The sequence below is a fragment of the Lethenteron reissneri genome, chromosome 49 (genome assembly GCF_015708825.2).
Source record: "Lethenteron reissneri isolate LAM-NWPU_2019-01 chromosome 49, ASM1570882v1, whole genome shotgun sequence".
NCBI classification, from domain to species: Eukaryota; Metazoa; Chordata; class Hyperoartia; order Petromyzontiformes; family Petromyzontidae; genus Lethenteron; species Lethenteron reissneri.
The window spans coordinates 4359935-4386065 of NC_083827.1; the positions used below are offsets into that span (position 1 = coordinate 4359935).

At 50.2% G+C, this 26131-nt stretch overlaps 1 protein-coding gene across 1 annotated transcript in view; it reads right to left on the bottom strand.

Moving 5' to 3' along the window:
• Positions 1-26131, bottom strand: part of LOC133354860 (iroquois-class homeodomain protein irx-4-A-like) — a 47092-nt gene that overhangs the window by 17386 nt on the left and 3575 nt on the right. The window contains exons 2-3 of the mRNA XM_061572012.1: positions 19376-19870; positions 8304-8413 (exon numbers count right to left, since the gene is read on the bottom strand). Of these exons, the coding sequence (XP_061427996.1) occupies positions 8304-8413; positions 19376-19870 (605 nt within the window). The remainder of the gene's footprint in view (positions 1-8303; positions 8414-19375; positions 19871-26131) is intronic.

Genomic DNA, 26131 nt, shown 5'->3' on the forward strand with positions numbered 1-26131 from the left:
ACCCACATCACCCTCACCCACCCACATCACTCACCCCACCCACATCACCCTCACCACCCACATCACTCCCCCCACCCACATCACTCACCCACCCACATCACCCTCACCACCCACATCACTCCCTCACCCACATCACTCTCCCACCCACATCACTCCCCCCACCCACATCACTCCCCCCACCCACATCACTCACCCCACCCACATCACCCTCACCACCCACATCACTCCCCCCACCCACATCACCCTCACCACCCACATCACCCTCACCACCCACACCACTCCGCCCACCCACATCACTCCCCCACCCACATCACTCCCCCCACCCACATCACTCACCACCCACATCACCCTCACCACCCACATCACTCCCCCACCCACATCACTCCCCCCACCCACATCACTCACCACCCACATCACCCTCACCACCCACATCACTCCCCCCACCGACATCACTCCCCCCACCCACATCACTCCCCCCACCCACATCACTCCCCCCACCCACATCACTCTCACCACCCACATCACTCACCCCACCCACATCACCCTCACCCACCCACATCACTCCCCCCACCCACATCACTCCCCCACCCACATCACCATCACCATCCACATCACTCCCCCCACCCACATCACCCTCACCCACCCACATCACCCTCACCCACCCACATCACTCACCCCACCCACATCACCCTCACCACCCACATCACTCCCCCCACCCACATCACTCCCCCCACCCGCATCACTCCCCCCACCTACATCACCCTCACCATCCACATCACTCCCCCCACCCACATCACTCACCCACCCACATCACTCCCCCCACCCACATCACCCTCACCACCCACATCACTCCCCCCACCCACATCACTCCCCCCACCCACATCACCCTCACCCACCCACATCACTCCCCCCACCCACATCACTCCCCCCACCCACATCACTCCCCCCACCTACATCACTCACCACCCACATCACTCCCCCACATCACTCCCCCCACCCACATCACTCCCCCCACCTACATCACTCACCACCCACATCACTCACCACCCACATCACTCCCCCCACCCACATCACTCCCCCACATCACTCCCCCCACCCACATCACTCCCCCCACCCACATCACCCTCACCACCCACATCACTCCCCCCACCCACATCACTCCCCCCACCTACATCACTCACCACCCACATCACTCCCCCCACCCACATCACTCCCCCCACCCACATCACCCTCACCACCCACATCACTCCCCCCACCCACATCACTCCCCCCACCCACATCACCCTCACCACCCACATCACTCCCCCCACCCACATCACTCCCCCCACCTACATCACTCACCACCCACATCACTCCCCCCACCCACATCACTCCCCCACATCACTCCCCCCACCCACATCACTCCCCCCACCCACATCACTCCCCCCACCCACATCACCCTCACCACCCACATCACCCTCACCACCCACATCACTCCCCCAACCCACATCACTCCCCCCACCCACATCACTCCCCCCACCCACATCACCCTCACCACCCACATCACTCACCCCACCCACATCACTCCCCCCACCCACATCACCCTCACCCACCCACATCACTCCCCCCACCCACATCACTCCCCCACATCACTCCCCCCACCCACATCACTCCCCCCACCTACATCACTCACCACCCACACCACTCCCCCCACCCACATCACTCACCACCCACACCACTCCCCCACCCACATCACTCCACCCACCCACATCACTCCCCCCACCCACATCACTCACCACCCACATCACCCTCACCACCCACATCACTCTCACCATCCACATCACTCCTCCACCCACATCACTCCCCCCACCCACATCACCCTCACCACCCACATCACTCACCCACCCACATCACTTCCCCCCACCCACATCACCCTCACCCACCCACATCACTCACCCCACCCACATCACCCTCACCCACCCACATCACTCACCCCACCCACATCACCCTCACCACCCACATCACTCCCCCCACCCACATCACTCACCCACCCACATCACCCTCACCACCCACATCACTCACCAACCCACATCACTCACCCCACCCACATCACCCTCACCATCCACATCACTCCTCCACCCACATCACTCCCCCACCCACATCACCCTCACCACCCACATCACTCACACCACCCACATCACCCTCACCACCCACATCACTCACCCACCCACATCACTCCCCCCACCCACATCACCCTCACCCACCCACATCACTCACCCCACCCACATCACCCTCACCCACCCACATCACTCACCCCACCCACATCACCCTCACCACCCACATCACTCCCCCCACCCACATCACTCACCCACCCACATCACCCTCACCACCCACATCACTCCCCCACCCACATCACTTCCCCCACCCACATCACCCTCACCCACCCACATCACTCACCCACCCACCACATCACTCACCCCACCCACATCACCCTCACCCACCCACATCACTCACCCCACCCACATCACCCTCACCACCCACATCACTCCCCCCACCCACATCACTCACCCACCCACATCACCCTCACCACCCACATCACTCCCCCACCCACATCACTCTCCCATCCACATCACTCCCCCCACCCACATCACTCCCCCCACCCACATCACTCACCCCACCCACATCACCCTCACCACCCACATCACTCCCCCCACCCACATCACCCTCACCCACCCACATCACTCCCCCCACCCACATCACCCTCACCACCCACATCACCCTCACCACCCACACCACTCCGCCCACCCACATCACTCCCCCACCCACATCACTCCCCCCACCCACATCACCCTCACCACCCACATCACTCCCCCACCCATATCACTCCCCCCACCCACATCACTCACCACCCACATCACTCTCACCACCCACATCACTCCCTCTACCGCTAACATCATCCATTGCTCCTCACATCGCCACCAGCATCACCTCTCAATCACAACCATCGCCACCACCACCACCACACTCCCAATCACCACCACCACACTCCCAAAGAATCCCAATGCAACCGCCATTCGCCACCAAGTGACGGTGATGCCACCAGGGCGCCCGTGCCAGGCTAGGTGCACTTTGAGGCCACGCGAAACATCGAAGCCTCGCTGACACGAGGAGGAGGTCACGGGACAGACCCAGCAGGTGCCGTGGGTTGACTGCTGTGCCAGGCTAGGTGCAGTAGGAGGTCACGGGACAGACCCAGCAGGTGCCATGGGTTGACTGCTGTGCCAGGCTAGGTGCAGTAGGAGGTCACGGGACAGACCCAGCAGGTGCCGTGGGTTTACTGCTGTGCCAGGCTAGGTGCAGTAGGAGGTCACGGGACAGATCCAGCGGGTGCCATGGGTTGACTGCTGTGCCAGGCTAGGTGCAGGAGGCGGTCACGGGACAGACCTAGCAGGTGCCATGGGTTGACTGCTGTGCCAGGCTAGGTGCAGTAAGTCACGGGACAGACCCAGCAGGTGCCATGGGTTGACTGCTGTGCCAGGCTAGGTGCAGTAAGTCACGGGACAGACCCAGCAGGTGCCATGGGTTGACTGCTGTGCCAGGCTAGGTGCAGTAGGAGGTCACGGGACAGACCCAGCAGGTGCCATGGGTTGACTGCTGTGCCAGGCTAGGTGCAGTAGGAGGTCACGGGACAGACCCAGCAGGTGCCATGGGTTGACTGCTGTGCCAGGCTAGGTGCAGTAGGAGGTCACGGGACAGACCCAGCAGGTGCCATGGGCTTGGCTGACTGAGACCACTGACAGATGCACCACCACCCTACACTCCCTACAACCACCACCAACCACACACAACAACACCACCACCACCCTCCTCCACCTCCCCAGAAACCGCGAAATCCATTCCCACCGTTGTGATCTGTCAAGGAGCGGAAGCGAACGGGCGGGAGGGGAGAATTCGCGAGACTCTGCGCCCGCTGCCGCTGCTGTTGCTGCTGGTGGTGGTGCTGGTGGTGGTGGTTGTCGGGTAATGAGTTGCAGGTGCGAAGCCCCTCGGCACGGCGCGGGCGCCCAGGGCGGGGGTCACGGTGGGGGTCACGGGCGCGGTGACCCAAAGCCGCGCGTGTGTTGTGCGTACTTTGCGTGTGTGTGTGTTGTATGTGTCTTGTGTGTATGTTGTGTGTGTATGTTGTGTGTGTATGTATGTTGTGTGTATGTTGCGTGTGTGTGTGTGTTGCGTGTGTGTGTGTATGATGTGTGTATGTTGCGTGTGTGTGTTGTGTGTGTGTTGTGTGTATGTTGTGTGTACGTTGCGTGTGTGTGCGTTGTGTGTACGTTGCGTGTGTGTGTGTATGTTGTGTGTATGTTGTGTGTATGTTGCGTGTGTGCGTATGTTGTGTGTACGTTGTGTGTGTGTATGTTGTGTGTACGTTGCGTGTTTGTGTGTATGTTGTGTGTACATTGTGTATGTATGTTGTGTGTACGTTGTGTGTGTGTATGTTGTGTGTACGTTGGGTGAGTGTGTGTGTATGTTGTGTGTACGTTGCGTGAGTGTGTGTGTGTACGTTGCGTGTGTGTGTGTATGTTGTGTGTACGTTGCGTGTGTGTGTGGGGGGGGCGGGGGGGTGTACAACAAACGAGACGCACAGGCGAGCTCGTTCTGAAGAACTTTGAATAGAGGAGGAGGAGGCATTTTTTTGCGAATTTGGTCAAACAAAAACTAAAAAAACCTTAACATTTAAAGAGGCGCGATGCACCGTGCGGTGAACACGAGACGGTGGCGGTCCTCGATAAAGAACGGAGCGGCGGTCCTTAACGAGATGCGCGCTATCGACCGCTGATCTACATGTAAAAGTGCACAGCGTTCCAGACGGCCACAGAAGCGCATCTGGCATTTCCCCCTTTCCAACCATTATATAAACGGAGTGGTAGCTCCTGCAATCTCTCATTTACTTGATACAGCTGTCGTGGCTGTGACGGTTCCACCTGAAGACGGAAGCTTGTGTTGCCTCCGAAACGTCGTGATTTTTATTTTATTTTACTTTTATTAATTTGAATGTTTTACCTACGTGACTTTACCGAAAAAACCTAAGAATACGCATCTGAAAGCTCCGCGCACTGATGCGGTGACCGCCGACTTTGTTTCCGATGGCCCAGCAGCCAAAAGCTGCTGTAGCTGCAGCTGCTGCTGCGTCGTTGATCGGAGTCCGCGTGATGATGGTCGACGCTCTTTGACGAGACCAGCGAGGTATCGTGGTTCACTTGTGGCGAACACTTTGCGTGCGTGCGCATGTGTGTGTGTATAACGAGTACGACCCTCATCACGAATCCGTTCGGCAAACGGAAGCAAATGCAGCGGGCACGGGTCGGATCTTGCGGTACGCGACACGACGCATTGGCCAGAGAATAACGATAATTTGAATTAAAATTATACAACTTATTTGGCGATGCTGTTGCTGCTGCTGCTGTTGCTGCGTTGGCCGTGGTGGGCAATGGACAACAGCGCAACACATTAGTCGATACCAACAGCGTGGCCTTCACGGGATGATACATTTCGGTTTAAAGCTTCCGTGACTGCAGGGATTCATCTTCTTGGTTCTTTCGGTAAAGTCACTTAGAAGGGAAATAATAAAATAAGAAAAATAAAACTTAATAAAATCATTCTCACGACGTTTCGGCCAAAGACGCTGTCTTCTCGACAGACCTGTTCTTCACCTGAGGACGGCTGCTTGCGTTGTGGCCGAAACGTCGTGAGAATTATTTGATAATGTTTTATTTTTATTATTTTATTATTTCCCTTCTACGTGACTTTACCGAAAGAACCAAGAAGAGGGATGAATATATAACAGGCGACGTTCCGGGCAACGTCCCTTCTTCATGGCACGCGTGCTGTTGTCCATAGATACGTACAGAGCAATGGCTCTGCTTAATACGCATCGCCATTCTTCGTGTGCTATGAAGATGGGCCATTGCCCGAAACGTCGCCTATTTTACACGGCGTTTTGCGTGTTCATTCAAAACCTTAGTTATTTTTTATTGGCGAATGTCTTGGGGTTTGCTGGGTTAATAAAAAATAATTGAAATGACTGATTCACCCAGGAATCTGATGACCACAGTTTCACGTGCAGATGTTTGGCCAATACCATTGACAGCCCGCAGGCTGTGAGTACAGGTGCCGTGAGCGACTGAGCGAGTGCCAAATGTCCATACTTCACCACTCTGGTACAGTGTGGGCGATGTGAAACAAACCACGCCCCCCCCCCCCGGTGCTGATACACCGGAATTAGAGTTCTCCGTTCAGACTGAGTCGACCTAGGGGAGGCCCAGGATCGGTTCAGATATCCGTGGCTGATGCATTAACCCATTCGTGTGGGTTTGAGTGCGTGTGTGTAGGGAGCGGTGGTGCAGCGGTTAGCGCGCTGAGCTTCGAGCTCGGCGACTCGAGTTTGATTCCCGCTCACGGCCAAGACCAATGACGATTATCTGAATCGGACCTCGGCCTCCCCTAGGTCGACTCAGCCTCAATTGAGACACTGAAACGACGTGTGGACGTCGCCACTGGGGAGACAAAGGCGGTCGGGCGTGGTGCTGGCCACCCACCTCCTCGTGTGCCGTGCCCGCCTTCATATGCGCGCTAACAGCACTTGCCCCAGGAGTCTGTTAAGGCTACACGGGGCATCTTTGTCTTTGCGCCTGTGTGTGTCTTTGTTTAGTGTCTGTGTAAGTTTATAGTGATTTATATTTAGCTAGAGGGAGGGTAGCTGCATTTCCCGAGTAGTGATCACCACGCTTGTTAGTGAATCATATTTTTTTATATTCTACAATTGATTTCAGCCTACATGAGTTGTATGATGATGATGATGTACGTTTACATGTGTACGTATGTGTGTGTGTGTGCATAGCAATGGCTCTTCCACCTTAATAGGGTTTTCGATAACAGCACTTGCCCCAGTATTAAGGCTATACGGGGGATCTTTGTCTGTGTGTGTGTGTGTACCTATTCACGAGTATGCGTGCGTATCTGGAGGTATGTGTGGTGGTGGTAGTTAGCGCAGTGCGTTACAAACCGTGCGACATTTTCTGAATCGGTCCCGGGTTTCTCTTGCGTCGACTCAGCCTTAAACGAGTATTTGGTAGGCAGTGTTAAAATATCGGCACCGGGGAGACAAAGGCGGCCGTGCCTGATGTTGGCCACCCACCCCCGAGTGTGCACTTTCCCAAACAACGTGTGCAGGTTATACGGCGCATCTTTGTCTTTATCTGTGCGCGCGCGTGTAACCAGTACGGCCTGTATATCGGTGCTGTGTCAATATGCACGCGTTACATTTGCGTGTGTTATAAAATAATAATGCGTGTTAATTATAATTCGTATCCTAACGATGATTATTGACGATTACAAATTGTTACTTGAAAAGTGGGTGTGTCGAAATTTGTATATGACTACGCATCGAATTCAAATTTGAACAGGCCCTGAGCCTCCCCTAGGTCGACTCAGCCTCAACTTGAGTACCTGGTTGCGATGTGTAAACTTCTACACGAGGAGAGACAAAGGCGGTCGGGCGTGGCGCTGGTAACCACATCGCCTCGTGTGTCGTGTCGGCGTTTATAGATGCTACCCGCTAACAACACTTGCCCCAACGCCGTTAAAGGCTATATGGGGGATCTTTGTCTGTGTGTGGGGTGTGTGAATGTCCTGCGTGTATGCGGTGTGTGTGTGTGGCGTATGTATGTTGCGTATCTATGTGGAGTGTATATGCGGTGTGTGTTAATGCGATGTGAGTGTGTATGTGACGTGTGTATGTGGTGTGTGTGTATGTGGTGTGTGTGTTTGCGGTGTGTGCGTATGTGGTGTGTGTACGTGATGTGTGTGTGTACGTGGTGTGTATGCGGTGTGTGTATGCGGTGGTGTGTTTGTGGTGTGTTTGTGGTGGGTATGTAGAGTGTGTGCGTACGTGGTGTGTACGTGGTGTGTATGTGGTGTGTGTACGTGGGGTGTGTGCATGTGCGCAGTGTATGTGGAGTGTGTACGTGGTGTGTGTGTGTATATATGTGGAGTGTGTGTGTACGTGGTGTGTGTATGTGCGCTGTGTATGTGGAGTGTGTACGTGGTGTGTGTGGTGTGTGTGTGTGTATGTGCGCTGTGTATGTGGGGTGTGTACGTGGTGTGTGTGTGGTGTGTGTGTGTGTGCGCTGTGCATGTGGGGTATGTGTGTACGTGGTGTGTGTGTACGTGGTGTGTGTGTACGTGGTGTGTGTGTATGTGGTGTGTGTACGTGGTGTGTGTGTATATAGTGTGTGTGTGTGTGTGCGCTGTGTGTGTGGAGTGTGTACCTGCTATACTGGTACTGGTTTAGCGCCCCGTCGTAGTGATAGTAGCTCGTGGCCTGGGGAAGTCCTGTGTGCAGAGATCCGTTCGAGTCTTTGATCTCATACGGAGAGGTCTGGGCGAAGTGACACAACAACAACAACACAACAGCACAACAACACAATGAGTGCAATGCCCCCCACCACCACCACCATCATCATCATCATCGCTCACCCCTCCCACCCCACTCCCCATATCGTCTGCTAAAGACTACCTGGGGGATATTTGTCTTTGTGTGTATGTCTTTGTTTGTAGAGATGTCACAGTGCAACTCAACACGTTCGTCAATAACGCGATGGCTTTGCTAAGAGAATTACAATAACATCTATAATAAACGACGTTTCGGGCGACGACCCTTATTCAGAACACAGACAGAGGCCAGTAGAGTTGGACACGGCACTTTATATATCACATGGAGTCTGACAATAATTAATTAATCGATTAATATATGATTCAATCGATTGATTAGATGATTCATTAACGAACCCATTGTCTCATTCTGAGCTTGCACGGGTTGGATTCATTCGTAAATTCTGACGACGACGCAGTGTCGCCGATGAAAATTATTTCAAGAAGAACTCATGAATGTTTTCGTTTTGTTTGTTTTACAATTGCCGAGCACAGTGCCCCCCCCCCCCACCCCAGAGGCTTAAAACGCCAGGCGGCCAGCAACACGCTGCACTCATGGAATTGCAATTGTGTAAACGCGCGTCGTGAATTGCGGGAGGCTATTGAACGTAAGGGTTTGGGTGCGGAGCGAGGCGATGGTGATGATGCAGAGGGAATTCCAAAGCGGAGCGGTGCCAAGGGAAGAATCAGACTAAAGAGGTGAGGTGACCACACCTGCAATGTGGTGAGTGGGTGGGTGGGTGAGTGGGTGGGTGAGTGGGTGGGTGAGTGGGTGGGTGAGTGGGTGGGTGGGTGAGTGGGTGGGTGGGTGGGTGGGTGAGTGGGTGGGTGGGTGGGTGAGTGGGTGGGTGGGTGGGTGAGTGAGTGGGAGGGTAAGTGGGTGAGTGAGTGGGTGAGTGAGTTAATTATTGAGTAAGTGGGTATGTGAGTGAGTAGGTGAGCGATTTGGTGAGTGGGTGAGTAAGTGAGTGTGTGGGTGAGTGATTGGATGAGTAAGTGGGTGCGTAAGTGAGTGAGTGAGTGGGTGATTAAGTGGGTGAGTGAGTGAGTGTGTGGGTGAGTGATTGGATGAATAAGTGGGTGAGTAAGTGAGTGAGTAAGTGGGTGAGTGGGTGGGTGAGTGATTGGGTGAGTAGGTGGGTGAGTAAGTGAGTGAGTGGGTGAGTGAGTGAGTGATTGGGTGAGTGAATGAGTGGGTGAATGATTGGATGAGTGAGTGGGTGAGCATGCGTTGTGGCCCACAGTGTGTGGTGGCTGAAACACAACGTGTCGATGAGACGAAACAGTCACGTGCGCATAAACTAACGTGACGTACGCCTCTCCACGTAGTAACGTGAATGCATTTTCCCTTCAGCCCTCGCTGACTGCCCACAAAGACGTTATCAAGCCGCGTTGTGCTCAAGCAAGCGAGCTGTGGATCAGTTTCCACCTCCTGGCTCTCATCAGCTTGTCGCAGGATGAGCCGAAGTTACTGGCAAGCGCGCTCCACGCAACGGCAGACGCAACCCTCGCCTCTTCTTGTTTTAAATGCCCAGCGGACGCGTTCTTTTCACCAGCTGAGTTGAATGTTCGTGCATAGAAGCGAAGGAGGTCTACGCCGCGCATGTTTACGGAGTGGGGGAGTGCGCTGAGCCTGTTCGCCGTGGCGATGTTGAGATCGGTGGGATATGCGTAAAGGCTTGGAAATGAAAAGTATTTTTTTTATCTTCTTGGTTCTTTCGGTAAAGTCACGTAGAAGGGAAAGAATAAAATAATAAAAATAAAATATAAAACATATTTTAGTGAGTGAGTGAAAAAATAAACATAAAACATATGTTTTATGTTTTAGTATTTTATTATTTCCCTTCTACGTGACTTTACCGCAAGAACCAAGAAGATGAATCCCTGCAGTCACGAAAGCTTTAAATCGAAGTATTTGTTTAGCTCCGGCGTCAGTAGTTCTCCTGCTGTGTTCGTCTCACCTGATGACGGCTGCTTGTGTTGCGATCGAAACGTCGTGATCTATTGTTTTTCTACCTACGTGACTTTACCGAAAGAACCAAAGAGCATGGATTCCTGCAGTCACGAAAGCTTCTCATCAACACGATACGACTGCTCCCCTAAACAGCCACCCATCCACGTATCTACGTACTTACCTACACGCCTAACCGCACACTCACCTACCTACCCATACACCGACCTACTTTATCCCCTGCCTACCCATATCCACTCATCCACACACCTGCCTATCCATATACCCACCCACCTACCCACCCACCCATACGAACACCTACCTATACATACACCCACTTACCTGCTCCCTCGGCTACCCATATCCACCCCACTCAACATCCACACATTGTAAATGTTGTGGCTTGGCTCTCCAACACACCGGTTAGTGCTGTACTAGTGACGAATTGGACACGTTCTGTTTACGTGACAAACCTTACTAGTTGGCTGTGTCGGGTGGTGGCGGGTTTAACGACACATTTATATATTTACGCGATCTAACTAAAGAAAAAACCCTCTATTGTGTAGAATTAAGTTGTATTTCGATTTAAAGCTTTCGTGACTGCAGGGATTCATCTCATTGATTATTTCGGTAAAGTCACGTAGAATGGAAATAATAAAATAATAAAAAATAAAAATATAATAAAATAATTCTCACGACGTTTCGGCCACGGCTGCTTGCGTTGTGGCCGAAACGTCGTGAGAATTATTTTATTATGTTTTTATTTTTATTTTTTATTATTTTATTATTTCCATTCTACGGACGCCGAAACTGCACTGCGGGTTCGAAGTGATGTCCGACGCGGCACTCGAAACAAGGAACCTCTTCCCCGTCCGCTCTGTCCACGCAGCAACGCAATTTAGTTCACCACAGTCGAAGCGCAGGGTCAGTGTGCTGGGGTAAAGTGTTGGTACTCTGTATATACCGTGCCTCGTATAGTTTCTTACCGCTACGATTACAGGACCTTGGTTCATGGAGCTGTGAGCTTCACTCGATGATTGCCATCCATCACACTGTGTACAACCACCGCTCACCCACACATTCAAACACTCACCCGCTCGCTCGCTCACTTAATCACCCACTCCCCACCCATTCAAACACGAGCCCACTCGCTCATCCACTCACGCGCCCACTCAAGCGCTCACTCACCCACTCACTGACTCACCCACTCACCTACTCACTCGCCCACTCAATCACTCATCCGCTCACCGATTCGCCCACTCACCTACTCACTCACCCACTGATCCACTCAATCACTCACCCACTCACTGACTCGTCCACTCACCTACTCACTCACCCACTCACTCACCCACTCAATCATCCATTGAACCACTCAATCACTCACTGACTCACCCACTCACTCACTCACCCACTCACTGACTCACCCACCTACTCACCCACTCACTCACCCACTGACCCACCCACCCGCTCACCACTCCGGTTCACCTCACTTCTCGTTCTGATTCTTCTCGCTCTGCTTTGGAATTCCCCTCCCATCCTCTCTTTCTCAACTTCGTACAACCTTGCGATATTAAACACAACCATGAATTCACAGATTTCATCGTGCTGTCCGTTGCTGGCCGCCTGACGTTTTGGGCGCCGTTGGGCCGATGTGTGTCTCCCGAATAAAACTTAGTTAAGAAAATATAACACTTTAAAGTTACTTTTAGGCGCACCAGTATAGTATCCAACTGGTTGCCTTAACATCAGCACCCCATTTCGATCGTGAAAAGTGCTTTTCTGTCGTAATAAATATCTATAAATGTACAACATTTTACGATACAGCACCGTTCTATGCGATTGTATTGATTTCTGAGTATATCGGTCTTTGTGTGAAACCATTGGTTTCGGTGCAAGTCTGTGGGCTTCTGTGCGAGTGCACGGGTCTCTGGTACGAGTAAATGGGTCTCCGTGTGAGTCTATGGGTCTATATGTGAATCTACAAGTCTGTGTGCGAGTTTATGGGTCTCTGTGCGAGTCTATGGGTCTCTGTGCGAGTCTATGGGTCTCTGTGCGAGTCTATGGGTCTACGTGCGAGTTTATGGTTCTCTGTGTAAGTCTATAGGGCTCTTATGAGAGTCTATGGGTCTCTATGCGAGTCTATGGGTCTCTGTGCGAGTCTATGGTTCTCTGTGTGAGTCTATGGGTCTCTGTGCGAGTCTATGGGTCTCTGTGCGAGTCTATGGGTCTCTGTGCGAGTCTATGGGTCTCTGTGTGAGTCTATGGGTCTCTGTGCGAGTCTATGGGTCTCTGTGCGAGTCTATGGGTCTCTGTGTGAGTCTATGGGTCTCTCTGCGAGTCTATGGGTCTCTGTGCGAGTCTATGGGTCTCTGTGTGAGTCTATTGGTCTCTGTGCGAGTCTATGGGTATCTTTGCGAGTCCATGGGTCTCTGTGCGAGTCTATGGTCTCTGTGCGAGTCTATGGGTCTCTGTGAGAGTCTATGGGTCTTTGTGCGAGTCTATGGGTCTCTGTGCGAGTCTATGGGTCTCTGTGCGAGTCTATGGGTCTCTGTGCGAGTCTATGGGTCTCTGTGCGAGTCTATGGGTCTCTGTGCGAGTCTATGGGTCTCTGTGCGAGTCTATGGGTCTCTGTGTGAGTCTATGGGTCTCTGTGCGAGTCTATGGGTATCTTTGCGAGTCCATGGGTCTCTGTGCGAGTCTATGGGTCTCTGTGCGAGTCTATGGGTCTCTGTGAGAGTTTATGGGTCTTTGTGCGAGTCTATGGGTCTCTGTGCGAGTCTATGGGTCTCTGTGCGAGTCTATGGGTCTCTGTGCGAGTCTATGCACAACTGTAGAGACACGGCGTATGCACGCAGCCAGATCCCAAGGCGCTGTGCAGACACATTGGGCATGATTTTATCACGGTTGGCAAATGACATGCGTACATGACAGAAGTTAAACAGGTAGGGAGGCAGTCATAGAATAAGAAAAGGGGGCTAGTAATCGACGGCACAAACGGCCGGGGAAAGGGAACTTAAATGGCCCTGGTTACATGTTTACGTATGCATGTTGATGTATGTCTTCATGTGTAGGTGGATTGTGGGGAGCGGTGGTGTAGTGGTTAGCGCGCTGCACGACAAACCCAGCGCTCCGAGTTCAATTCCCGCTCACGGCCAACACCAAGGACGGTTATCTGAACCGGTCCTGGGCCTCCCCCGAGGTCGACTCAGCCTCAAATGAGTATCTGGTGCGGTGTGTAAACATCGCTACTGGGGAGACAAAGGCGGTCAGGCGTGGTTCTGGCCACCCACCCCCTCGTGTGTCAGAGTGTCGGCCTTCATAGGTGCTACTCGCTGACAGCACTTGCCCCAACAGTCTGTTCAGGCTACACGGGGGATCTTTGTTTTTCGATAAATGTGTGTGTGTGTGTGTATATTTAAAATAAGTTATTAAACAATTAAATGCATTTGTAGAACTTTAGTTGACATTTCACGTTGCGTTTTTTTTTCTCTCTGGCTTACAAAAAGTTTTCGTTCTTTTGTAATAGAAATGCCAATTTCAAACTCAAGACACAGAACCAATACATATGCCCTGGCACGCGGGCGATGCATGACCCGGTGTGATGGTAGCAATCCAGTTAAAATACACAACATGTACATGTGCGTGTGTGTGTGTATATATATTGGCAGAAATTATATAAAGTAATAAATTACATTCAGCGAACGACAAAAAGCCAAGGGCTCTTAATGAACGCAGCTGCTTGAAACTCGTTTCGAGGGACACGCCTGCCGCTGGTTTCAGAAGCTTGCGGTTCAAACTCCGGGCCGCCCTGATTAATACTGCCCCGTGTATTCTGACAGAATCTTGAATTTGTCTTTGTTCACTGGAGGAATCCGACGAGCTATGACGCTCTTTCACTCGACACCCCAATGAGCAACATCGCCCACGCACCCTGCCAGGAGACTAATGCGCTCTCTCACCCGGCGCTGTGTTCACCTTGTGCCGCACAGGGACGGCTGCCATCAGGGGTCCCCTAGGCATTATTTATGTCTTTCTTTTTCTTTTTAAATATATATTTTTTCTGGAAACCTTTCTAAGAATTCGAGTCAACAGGGGGAATGTAAAGGCGCATGCCCTGCAATTTCCAGCGCACGCCACTCGACAGCACGCTGGCAAGAGGAGAGAGTACCCACATTGTACCCCACCACACGCAACGGGGGCGTCGAACTATCGAACCGGGCACTCATTTGAGTACTCGAGTACCCTTTTGAGTACCCGTGAGCGGGACATCGAACTCGGGTCGCCGGGTGCGGAGCGCAGCGCGCTAACCGTGTGTGTGTACTTAACACACACACACGTATACTTAACACATACACATACACACGTATACTTAACACACACACACACACACCTGTGCTTAACACACACACATACACATGTATACTTAACACACACACACGTGTACTTAACACACACACACACATACACATGTATACTTAACACACACACACACGTGTACTTAACACTTACACATACACACGTATACTTAACACACACACACACACCTGTGCTTAACACACACACATACACATGTATACTTAACACACACACACGTGTACTTAACACACACACACACATACACATGTATACTTAACACACACACACGTGTACTTAACACTTACACATACACACGTATACTTAACACACACACACACCTGTGCTTAACACACACACATACACATGTATACTTAACACACACACACACGTGTACTTAACACACACACACACATACACATGTATACTTAACCCACACACACACACACACACGTGTACTTAACACTTACACACACATACACATGTATACTTAACACACACACAACTGTACTTAATACACACACACACGTATTCTTAACACACACACGCACACGTGTACTTAACACACACACACGTATACTTAACACACACACGTATACTTAACACGCACACACACGCGTGTACTTAACACACACATACACACGTGTACTTAACACACACACACATCCACACGTATACTTACACACATACACCCACGTATACTTAACACACACTCACGCGTGTACTTAACACACACACTCACGCGTATACTTAACACATACACACTCGTATACTTAACACACACACATACACACGTGTACTTAACACACACACACGTATACTTAACACACACACACACGTGTACTTAACACACACATACACACTTATACTTAACACACACACACACACGTATACTTAACACACACACACACACGTGTACTTAACACACATACATGCATTCACAATTACAACCACTCAAATACGAGTATATATACAAACAAGCACGCACGCGTACTTTAAAAGGCAACTCATGACGTTCTTTATTTTACTCTGAAGAAAGAGAAAAAACGTCCCAAGCGGAATGCTTCACTGGCCCCCTTGGCGTCGTTTCTCGCCGGTGATTGAATTCAATTCGCGAGCGAAGGGACGGTGGAGTGGTGGCGCAGTGGTTAGCGCACTGCCACCACCACTAACAGGGCGGTGGGCGATCTGAGCCGTGATTCTCGGCCACCGGCAACACGAGTGACGACTGATGTGTCCGAACCGGTTTTTGGGTCTTCCCCTAGGTCGGCTCGGCCTTAAAACGAGTGAGTGGACAGTGTCTATTCGAGTTTAACAGAACAACTGCCGTCAGTCAGGCGTCCGTTAAGAGGTGCCCAGCGGATAATCATCACCAACAACAACAACAACCAATAATCACCAACAACAATAATAACAACCAATCGATTAATCAACAATAACAGCCAATTGAAAAACCACCACCAAAAACAACCAATTGATTAATCACCACCACCAACAACAACATTCCAATAATCAACAACCAATCCAATAATCACCACCACCACCACCAACAATCAATTCATTAATCACCACCACCACCACCAACAACAACCAATTGATTAATCACCACCACCACCAACAACATTCCAATAATCAATAACCAATCCAATAATCACCACCACCACCAACAACATTCCAATAATCAACAACCAATCGCTCAATCGAACGTCAAACTCCCGAGTGTCGCCGCGCAGTCCCCACTCGACGTTTCGTCGCCTCGCCCACAGCAGGGCGTCACGTGGTGCTCCCCGCCTCGCATCACGTGGTGCTGCAATATCTCGTCGCGTTACCGACTCGCAGATGGCAGTGAGGCGGTGACCGCCGAACTGTTCAACATTGTTCACGTCTCTCATCGTCAAACGTGTTGCTTCATATTAGCAACGACACGAGTTGACAATGCGCTTCCCTGCGAAGTATTGTATTTGTTTACACATTGCATCAGCCGCACGACTCTCTGTAAGTTCTTCTTGTTCCTTAAGCCGCATTGGTTTTGTAAAACTGCGAAACCTTTGACCGGTTTCGACATTCAGTAACTCATCAGCAGAGTCAGGCCTTGCTAACACCCACGCGGGTGAACCGTCACGTGTTCATACGCAATGGCCCACCTTCTATTGTAATCAATAACGCCGAATAATCGACAGAATCGTGATCGCTAGTGTTTTTCTTCATCAAAGTCACGTTTTGTCAATGCCATTACATTCGGATGGCTCTGCAATTCAGTTCAACTAGAGCCAAAACAACCGAACACATTCCAGGGCGGCCCCTCGGTTCGAACCGTGCACTGCCGCTGGGCCATGCCACCGTCTATAGCCCGGCTTACAATGTCTCACTCGGATTAGGGGCGTAAGATACCACTACTGACATTAGAGTACAATGTCTACACCTATCCATAACACTGGTCAACACACTTTTTTCTGGCATAAGGTATTTAAATGGTTTTAATGTAATTTTGGGGTGCTGATTCCAAATCAGTTTTTGTCTATCACATCAGGTTTCTGAGATATCAAATGTTGCATTTTCAATAAAAACTGCAGAAGAAAAATATTAAATAAATGTGGATATCTACATAAAATGATATTATAAACACACTATCCTAAAAAATACGGCACCATATTTTAACACTAAAGCAGTCACTGACTCGCAACAACTTGCAATCATAAGTGACAGAGTTAATTTCGGGTAAAATCAATGAAAATGTGGTATGCCGATAACTTAAAAATGAGATGTGATAGAGCAAATTTGAGATCAAATTTGGAATCAGCATCCTGAAATTAGTCTAAAACAGCTGCAAAAGTCCAGGCCAGAAAAAAATGTGTTTTGTTGTTGTTGACCAGTGTAATCCTACATCATTGCACCTTACATTGTACGCCGATAATTCTATCAACGCATTCACAGTTCGTTTCTTTTCTGGTGAGATCGTGTGGTCGTAAAATGCCAAAATTGCATTGTAACCCTCCACCACCCGACATGACCAATCACGTTTTTGCTTTCACATGATACACGAGACGATCTCACCCCGAGATGAGCTAATCGCGGATCATCGCGTTGGACGTGAATGACTCGAGATGGCTGAGTCGTAGCAACAATAACAACGCTCCTTGAATGATCCAGCCGGTAATCAAGCAACTGTGGTTATACAGGTACTGTGTTTCGATTTAAAGCTTTCGTGACTGCAGGGATTCATCTTCTTGGTTCTTTCAGTAAAGTCACGTAGAAGGGAAGTAATAAAATAATAAAAATAAAACATAATAAAATAAAAGATTTCGTGACTGCAGGGATTCATTTTCTTGGTTCTTTCGGTAAAGTCACATAGAATGGAAATAATAAAATAATAACAATGAAACATAATAAAATACAATTCTCACGACGTTTCGGCCACAACGCAAGCAGCCGTCCTCAGGTAAAGACCAGGTCTGTTGGGGAGACAGCGTCTGAATGAAACGTCGTGAGAATTATTTTATTATGTTTTATTTTTATTTTTTTATTATTTCCATTCTACGTGCCTTTACCGAAAGAACCAAGAAGAAGGTGCTGTGTTGTTATTATTAACCAGGTAGAGGCGCAGCCCTGCAATTGCTATCCCACGCCAACTGCTGTTGAGCATTGCGACGGTACAACAACTTCCGCCGTTGTTTCAACGGCCCCCTTCATACAAACTTCCAAATTGACAAGACACAACCCAAACCACTTGCATAGCGCTATTCACGAAGACAAAGCTCTCCCGTATATCCATCAACAGACTGCTGGGAGGGCAAGTTCTGTTAGCAAGCACCTATGAAAGGCAGCAATGTCACACCATTTGGTTTCGTGGCCAGAATCACGCCCGGCCGCCTTTGTCTCCCGAGTGGCGATGTTTACACACCACACCAGGTACACATTTGAGGCTGAATTCGACCCAGGGGAGGCCCAGAACACACTTATACACACTCACTCATGCGCATACATTACACGGCTGCACTTTACCCAAACTCACCCGCTCACTCACACCTCCCAACACAAACAAAGACCCCTAGTGTAGACATTACCAGACTGTTGGGGCAAGTGCTGTTAGCGAGTAACAGCACATGTCAAGGGAGCGCGCACACACACACACAACGTGTACACTCACTCACCCACTGAATCACCCATCCATGCATGCGCTCATCCACGTAATCACTCACCCACTCATTCGCTCACGCAGCCACTCACTCAACAACTTACTCACTCACCCACCAACCCACTAACTTATTCGCTCACTCATTCACTCACCCAGACATTCACTCATCCAGCCATCCACTCATCCACTCAACCAGTCATTCACTCATCCACTCACCGAGCCATCCACTCACCCAGCCATTCACTCATTCACTCACTTATCCACTCACCTAGCCATCCACTCACTCACCCTTTCACTCATCCATTCACTCATCCACTCACCCAGCCATTCACTCATCCACTCACCCAGCCATTTACTGACCCAGTCATTCACTCATCCACTCACTCACCCTTTCACTCATCCACTCACACAGCCACTCACCCATCCACTCACTCACGCTCTCACGCACGCCCGGCCCTTGCACCACTCACCAGCGGCGAATAGAAGGCAGACGGCTCCGCTCCGTAGGGGACGTAATTCCCGTATCCCTGTGCCGCGGCTGCCGCTGCGTACGAACCCCCATAGACCCCGAGGGCCGTGAGGTCCCCTCGGGCAGCCGCCGAGGCCAACAGTCGGCTGTTGTACGGGGAGCAGCAGACCGTGGGGGCAGCCACGGCCGACGGGTGAAGCGGAGGAGGGGTGGCCGGTCCCGTGGCCACTCGCGAACCCGGAGTCGAACCTGTGGTGCCGTCCGCCGGGGCGGAATTTGAACCTCTGTTGTTGATGTTGCTGCTGTTGTTGCTGTCGTAGCAGGGAGGGCTAATGATGCCACCGCCGCCGCTGCTGCTGCTGTTGCTGCTGCTGTTGTTGTTGCTGTTGTTGTTGCTGTTGTTGCTGCTGCTGAGAATGCTGCTGTTGTTGTTGCTGATGCCGCTGATGATGCCCGGGATGACGGAGGAGGAGGAGGGAGGCGAGGAAACGAGGAGCTGAGTGTGTGGAGGAGGAGGAGGAGGAGGAGAGAGATTTCATGATGAGGTGTGGGTGCTGATGGTGCTCGTCATGGTGGAGATGCTCGTTCTTAAATCGCGGTCGGGCGGCACGGAACGCCAAGCGGACAGCAACAAAGAGCACTATGCAAGTTATCATACCAACGGTGATGGTGGTGCTGATTGATTATCGGAGTGGTGAGGATGGTGGTGGTTGAGGTGGAGGTCAAGATGGTGGTGATAGTGGTGAGGTGGTGGTGATGGTGGTGGTTGAGGTGTTGGTGAGAATAATGGTGAAAGTGGTGAGGATGGTGGTGATGGTGGTGGAGGTGGTGGTGAGGATGGTGGTGATGGTGGTGAGGATGGTGGTGATGGTGGTGGAGGTAGAGGTGAGGATGGTGGTGATGGTGGTGAGGATGGTGGTGATGGTGGTGGAGGTAGAGGTGAGGATGGTGGTGATGGTGGTGATGGTGGTGAGGATAGTGGTGATGGTGGTGGTTGAGGTGGTGGTGAGGATGATGGTGAAAGTGGTGAGGATGGTGGTGATGGTGGTGGAGGTGGTGGTGAGGATGGTAGTGATGGTGGTGAGGATGGTGGTGGTGGTTGTGGAGGTGGTGGTGAGGATTGTGGTGATAGTGGTTGTTGAGGTGGTGGTGAGGATGGTGGTGATGGAGCTAGTGGTGACGATGGTGGTAATTGGGTTGAGGATGGTGGTGATGGTGGTGGTTGAGGTGGTGGTGAGATTGATGGTGAAAGTGGTGAGGATGGTGGTGATGGTGGTTGAGGTGGTGGTGAGGATGGTGGTGATGGTGGTGGTTGTGGTAGTACTCCTGTTGATGATATTTGAAGTATTGTTGATCATTATTGATAATGATGATGTCGCTGTACTAATGATGATTCACTTGATTTCAGAATGATGATGATGATGATGATTTATGTGATGAGTAGGATTGTTATTTAACGAGGTGATAGTAATGATGATCGTGATGATTGTATAACACATGGTGGGCTTGCTTTTGAAATGATGTTGAATGCAATGATTACGAAAGGGATACTTTGCAATGTAAAATTGTGATGATGATGATTATGATAACGAGCGATGATAATGGATGATGGTATTGATTTTAGATGTATGATAGCATCAATGAGTGATTTTATGAGCAAGTACTAATAATGGTGATGATGATTAAATCGTTTTTTAGGCAACATGTTTACGTTCTTAGACGGAGGAATAATCCACACACACGTGTACTCGGGTACACAGACTCCCTGTGTAGTACCTGTAAAATGTACTTACACGGATACAACATACAAAGTTCCCCCGTATATACATTTAACATACTTGTGGCAAGTGCTGTTAGCGAACACCGATCAAGCCCGGCACGGCACACGTTTGGTTGGATGGCCAACCCCGAAACCCGACCGCCTTTGTCTTCCCAGCGCTGATGTTATCACGCAGCACCAGACACTCATTTAAGGCTAAGTTGACTTAGGTCGGGCCCAGGAACTGGCTTCAAATTATCCACCACTTTAATCCTTCGTGATCGGTAGCTGAACCCGGGTCGCCCGGTTCGGACAGCGCAGTGTGCTAACTACTGCGCCACCGCTCTCCGCATGCAATGCAAGCAGACACACACGCGCGTGCATGTACATATAGACGGTCACGGACGCGTTCCAAACGTAGGGGGTACATTAGTAGATACAAGAACATACGCAACATACAAAGACAAATATCCCCAGGATAGCCTGAACAGACTGTTGGGGCAAGTGCTGTTAGTGAGCACCAAATTGAGGCTGAGTCGACCTAGGGGAGGCCCAGGACCGGTTCAGATAAACGTCACATGGTGTCGGCCTTGAGCGGGAATCAAACTCGGGTCGCCGGGTTCAGTAGTTGAGTGCGCAAACCGCGACTTTACCGCTTATCACCAAAGACAAATATTCCCGTACAGCCTTAACAGACTGTTGGGGCAAGTGCTGTTAGCGAGCACCTATGAAGGCCGGCACAGCACGCGAGGGGGTGGGTGGCCAGCACCCCGCCCGGCCGCCTTTGTCTCCCCAGCGGCGATGTTTACACACCGCACCAGGGAGCGATTTGTGGCTGAGTCGACCTAGGGGAGCCCCAGGACCCATTCGGATAATCGTCACTGGGTGTTGGCCGTGAGCGGGAATCAAACTCGAGTGGCCGGGTTCGTAGCGCAGCGCGCTAACCGCTACACCACCGCTCCCCGTTGTGTGCATGTACACAGACAAGTCTATGCATGATAATAGACGCACGGTTATGGGTGAGAACATAGAGACACACACACGCGTGTACACACGGTGCGCGTACACAATGCACATACAAATACAAAGAACACCCATATAGCCCACATTAGACTGTTGGGGCAAGTGCTGTAAACGAGCAATTATGAAGGCCGGCAGAGTGCCCGGTACGAGGGGGTGGTGTGGCCAGCCCCAGTCCCGGCCGCCTTTGTCTCCCCAGTACTGATGAGTGTACACACCGCACCAAGTGATCCGAGTGGAGGTCCATGACCGGTTCACGTAACCACTCACCACCGACGTTAACCGTGGCCGGGATTCGAACTCAGGTGGCCAGGTGGTTTATTGCACAGCGCGCTAACCGATCACTGCGCACACAAAGACAAATACCTCCCGTAAAGTCTCAACAGACTGTTGGGGCAAGTGCTGTCAGCGAGCGGCTATGAAGTTCGACGCAGCACACGAGGGGGTGGATGGCCAGCACCACGCACAACACGCACACTAACTAGCTTAAACTATTTTCTATTTTACCAGCTAAAGCCCAATGAGCGATGTAGTTTTTTTTTCAGAAGCGACCTGGCCACAGATGATAGCACAACGAAGTGGCTTATCACGTGGACATTGATAGCAGCCAGGTTCTCTAAACGCGGAATTATTATAAATGTGGAGGCAAAAACCGGAGGAGGCGGACAACATTCCACGCGACCACGGGGAGAGAGACACCGCAAACTCCAAATATACAGCGGCAGCAGGCGTTGTCAGGGTCGGGATCGAACCCACAATCTTCTGTAGAAGAGGAGAGGGAGTTAACATCTCCTAGCCACCGTGACGCCCCGAACCGCACACTTTAGACAAACACACACAAGCGCATACAGAAACTTAGACACACACACACGTTAGACACATCACACACGCACATGGAGACATAAACTTAGACACAGACACACGATAGACACACACACACAGGCATACAGAAATTAGACACACACACACACGATACACACATCACACACACGCGCATGCAGAAACTTAGACACACACGATATACACACACACACGCATACATAAACTTAGACACACACACACGTTAAACACATCACACACGATAGACACACGTAAACAAGAGAAAACACACACGATACACACATCACACACACACGCATACATAAACTTAGACACACACACACGACACACGCGCACACGTACAATACGCTACACAACGAAGAGAAATGCATACTCACATTCCCCTTCCTGTAAGCAATCATCCCAACGTTACGATCGTGCCGTGTGTGTGTGTGTCTGTATGTGTCTGCCTGTAACTGTGTGTGTCTGTCTCGATATGTGTGCGTGTGCGTATTCGTCTGTGTGTCTGTGGTGTAGCGGTTAGCGCACTGCGCTACGAACCTGGCCACCAGAGTTCAGTTCCCGCTCACGGCCAACAACGGTGACGATTATCTGAACCGGTCCTGGGCCTCTCCTAGGTCGACTCAGCCTCAAATGTGTACCTGGTGCGGTGTGTAAACATCGCCACTGGGGAGACAATGGCGGCCGGGCGTGGTTCCGGCCTTCGTAAAGTGTTCTCTCCAAATTTATATTCTTGGTTCTTTCGGTAAAGTCACGTAGAAGGGAAATAATAAAATAAAAAAAATTATTTCCCTTCTACGTGACTAATGATATGAATCCCTGCAGTCACGAAAGCTTTACATCGAAATTTGTTCATTACAAGTTAGTTGGCCAGAAGTCTGTTCAGGCTGTAGGGGGGACCTTTGTGTGTGTGTGTGAGAGAGAGCGAGCGAGGGAGAAAGTCATAGCGAGACGTTTGGCAATAGGGTCACATATATATATAGAGAGAGAGCCGTTAATTTTCATGATCATCAAATGATAACATAATTTCATCGTGATCATCATCACGAGCATAATCAATCAAAAGTAAATGTTCATCAGCATTATCAGTTCATTGTGTCAATTATGATAATACTTTAATTGCCATCATGATATCATTATCTTTATAACATAATACATTACCATACATTATCATAAACTCTTCATCAACGTCATCAGATTGTCACAATCATCATCGTCATCACCATCATCATTAAATCCATTAAATCTTTATCATGAGATGATCATGATCAGATCATCAAAATATATTTATCACCAAATCACTATTAAACTTTAATAATCATTATCATATAATCATGATATAAGACGATACGATTGTCATCATCATCATCATGAACTCACCATTACCTCTACAAATTATCATCATCATCATCATCATAAGTATCATGAGATGATAATCATCATAGTAAGATTGTAATCATTATCATGAACGTACAATTATAATCATCATAAGTATAACGGTCATATACTCATCATCATGATCGTACTGTATAATCATCATATAATCATCATCCATCATCATAATCACATCAGATGATAATCATCGTAAGATTGTCATCATCATCATGAACTCACCATTACCTTTATCATGATCATATAATTATCATCACGATAATACAGTATAATCATCATCATCATATATTCATCATCAATCATCATATAAGACGCTAATAATCATCGTAAGACTGTCATCAGCATGAACGCACAATTACCTTTACAATTATATCATCATCATCGTAAGTATAATGAACATATCATCATCATTATCTCCACTCACACTCAAGGGCGCACACACACACAGACACACACACAGACACACACTCCGTCGACACGAAGTCAATGTCAAACAGGACGCAAGGCTTCTCACTCGCACGCGGCTTTTACAGAGCACGCCGGCTCAACTCGCATCCCCACATCAAGCCTGGCTGTGGCTCCCGTTAATACGCCACTAAAATCTTAGACGTAAGCATGTGCACACACACACGCGTACGTCACACACTTACGTACACACGTGAGCACACACGCGTGTGCAACACAAAGACGCATGCACCCACACACACATACACAAAGACGCATGCACCCACAAACATACACACAGACGCATACACACACGCGTATATACAGACGCATACACACACGCGTACACACACGCGTACATACACACAGAGACGCGTCCACAGGTAAAGATCCCCCGTATAGCCTAAACAGACTGTAGGGTCAAGTGCAGTTAGCGAGCACCTATGAAGGCCAGAACGGTGCACGAAGGGGTGGGTGGCCAGCACCACGCCCGACCGCCTTTATCTCCCCAGTGGCGATGTTTATACACCACCCCAGGTACTCATTTGAGGCTGAGTCGACCTAGGAGAGGCCCGGGACCGGTTCAGATAATCGTCACCGGTGTTGGCCGTGAGTGGGAATCGAACCCGGGTCGCCAGGTTCGGAGCGCAGCGTAGCGCTAACCTCTACACCACCGCTCCACAGGCACGCATGTACACACACACGCATGTACACACACACGCATGTACACACACAGACGCATGTGCAAACACGCATGCACACACACACACACGCATGTACACACACACGCATGTACACACAGGCGCATGCACGCACACACACATGCACACACACACGCATGTACACACACATGTACACACAGACGCATGTGTACACACACACATGTACACACAGACGCATGTACACACACATGTACACACAAACGCATGTGTACACACACACATGTACACACAGACGCATGTATACACACACGCATGCACACACACACGCATGTACACACACATGTACACACACGCATGTACACACACGCATGTGTACACACGCATGTACACACACACGCATGTACACACACACATATACACACACGCATGCACACACAGACGCATGCACACACGGACGCATGTACACACACATGTACACACATACGCATGTGTACACACGCATGTACACACAGATACATGTACACACACACGCATGTACACACACACATGTACACACACGCATGTGTACACACACGCATGCACACACACGCATGTACACACAGACACATGTACACACACACAAATGCATATATACACACAC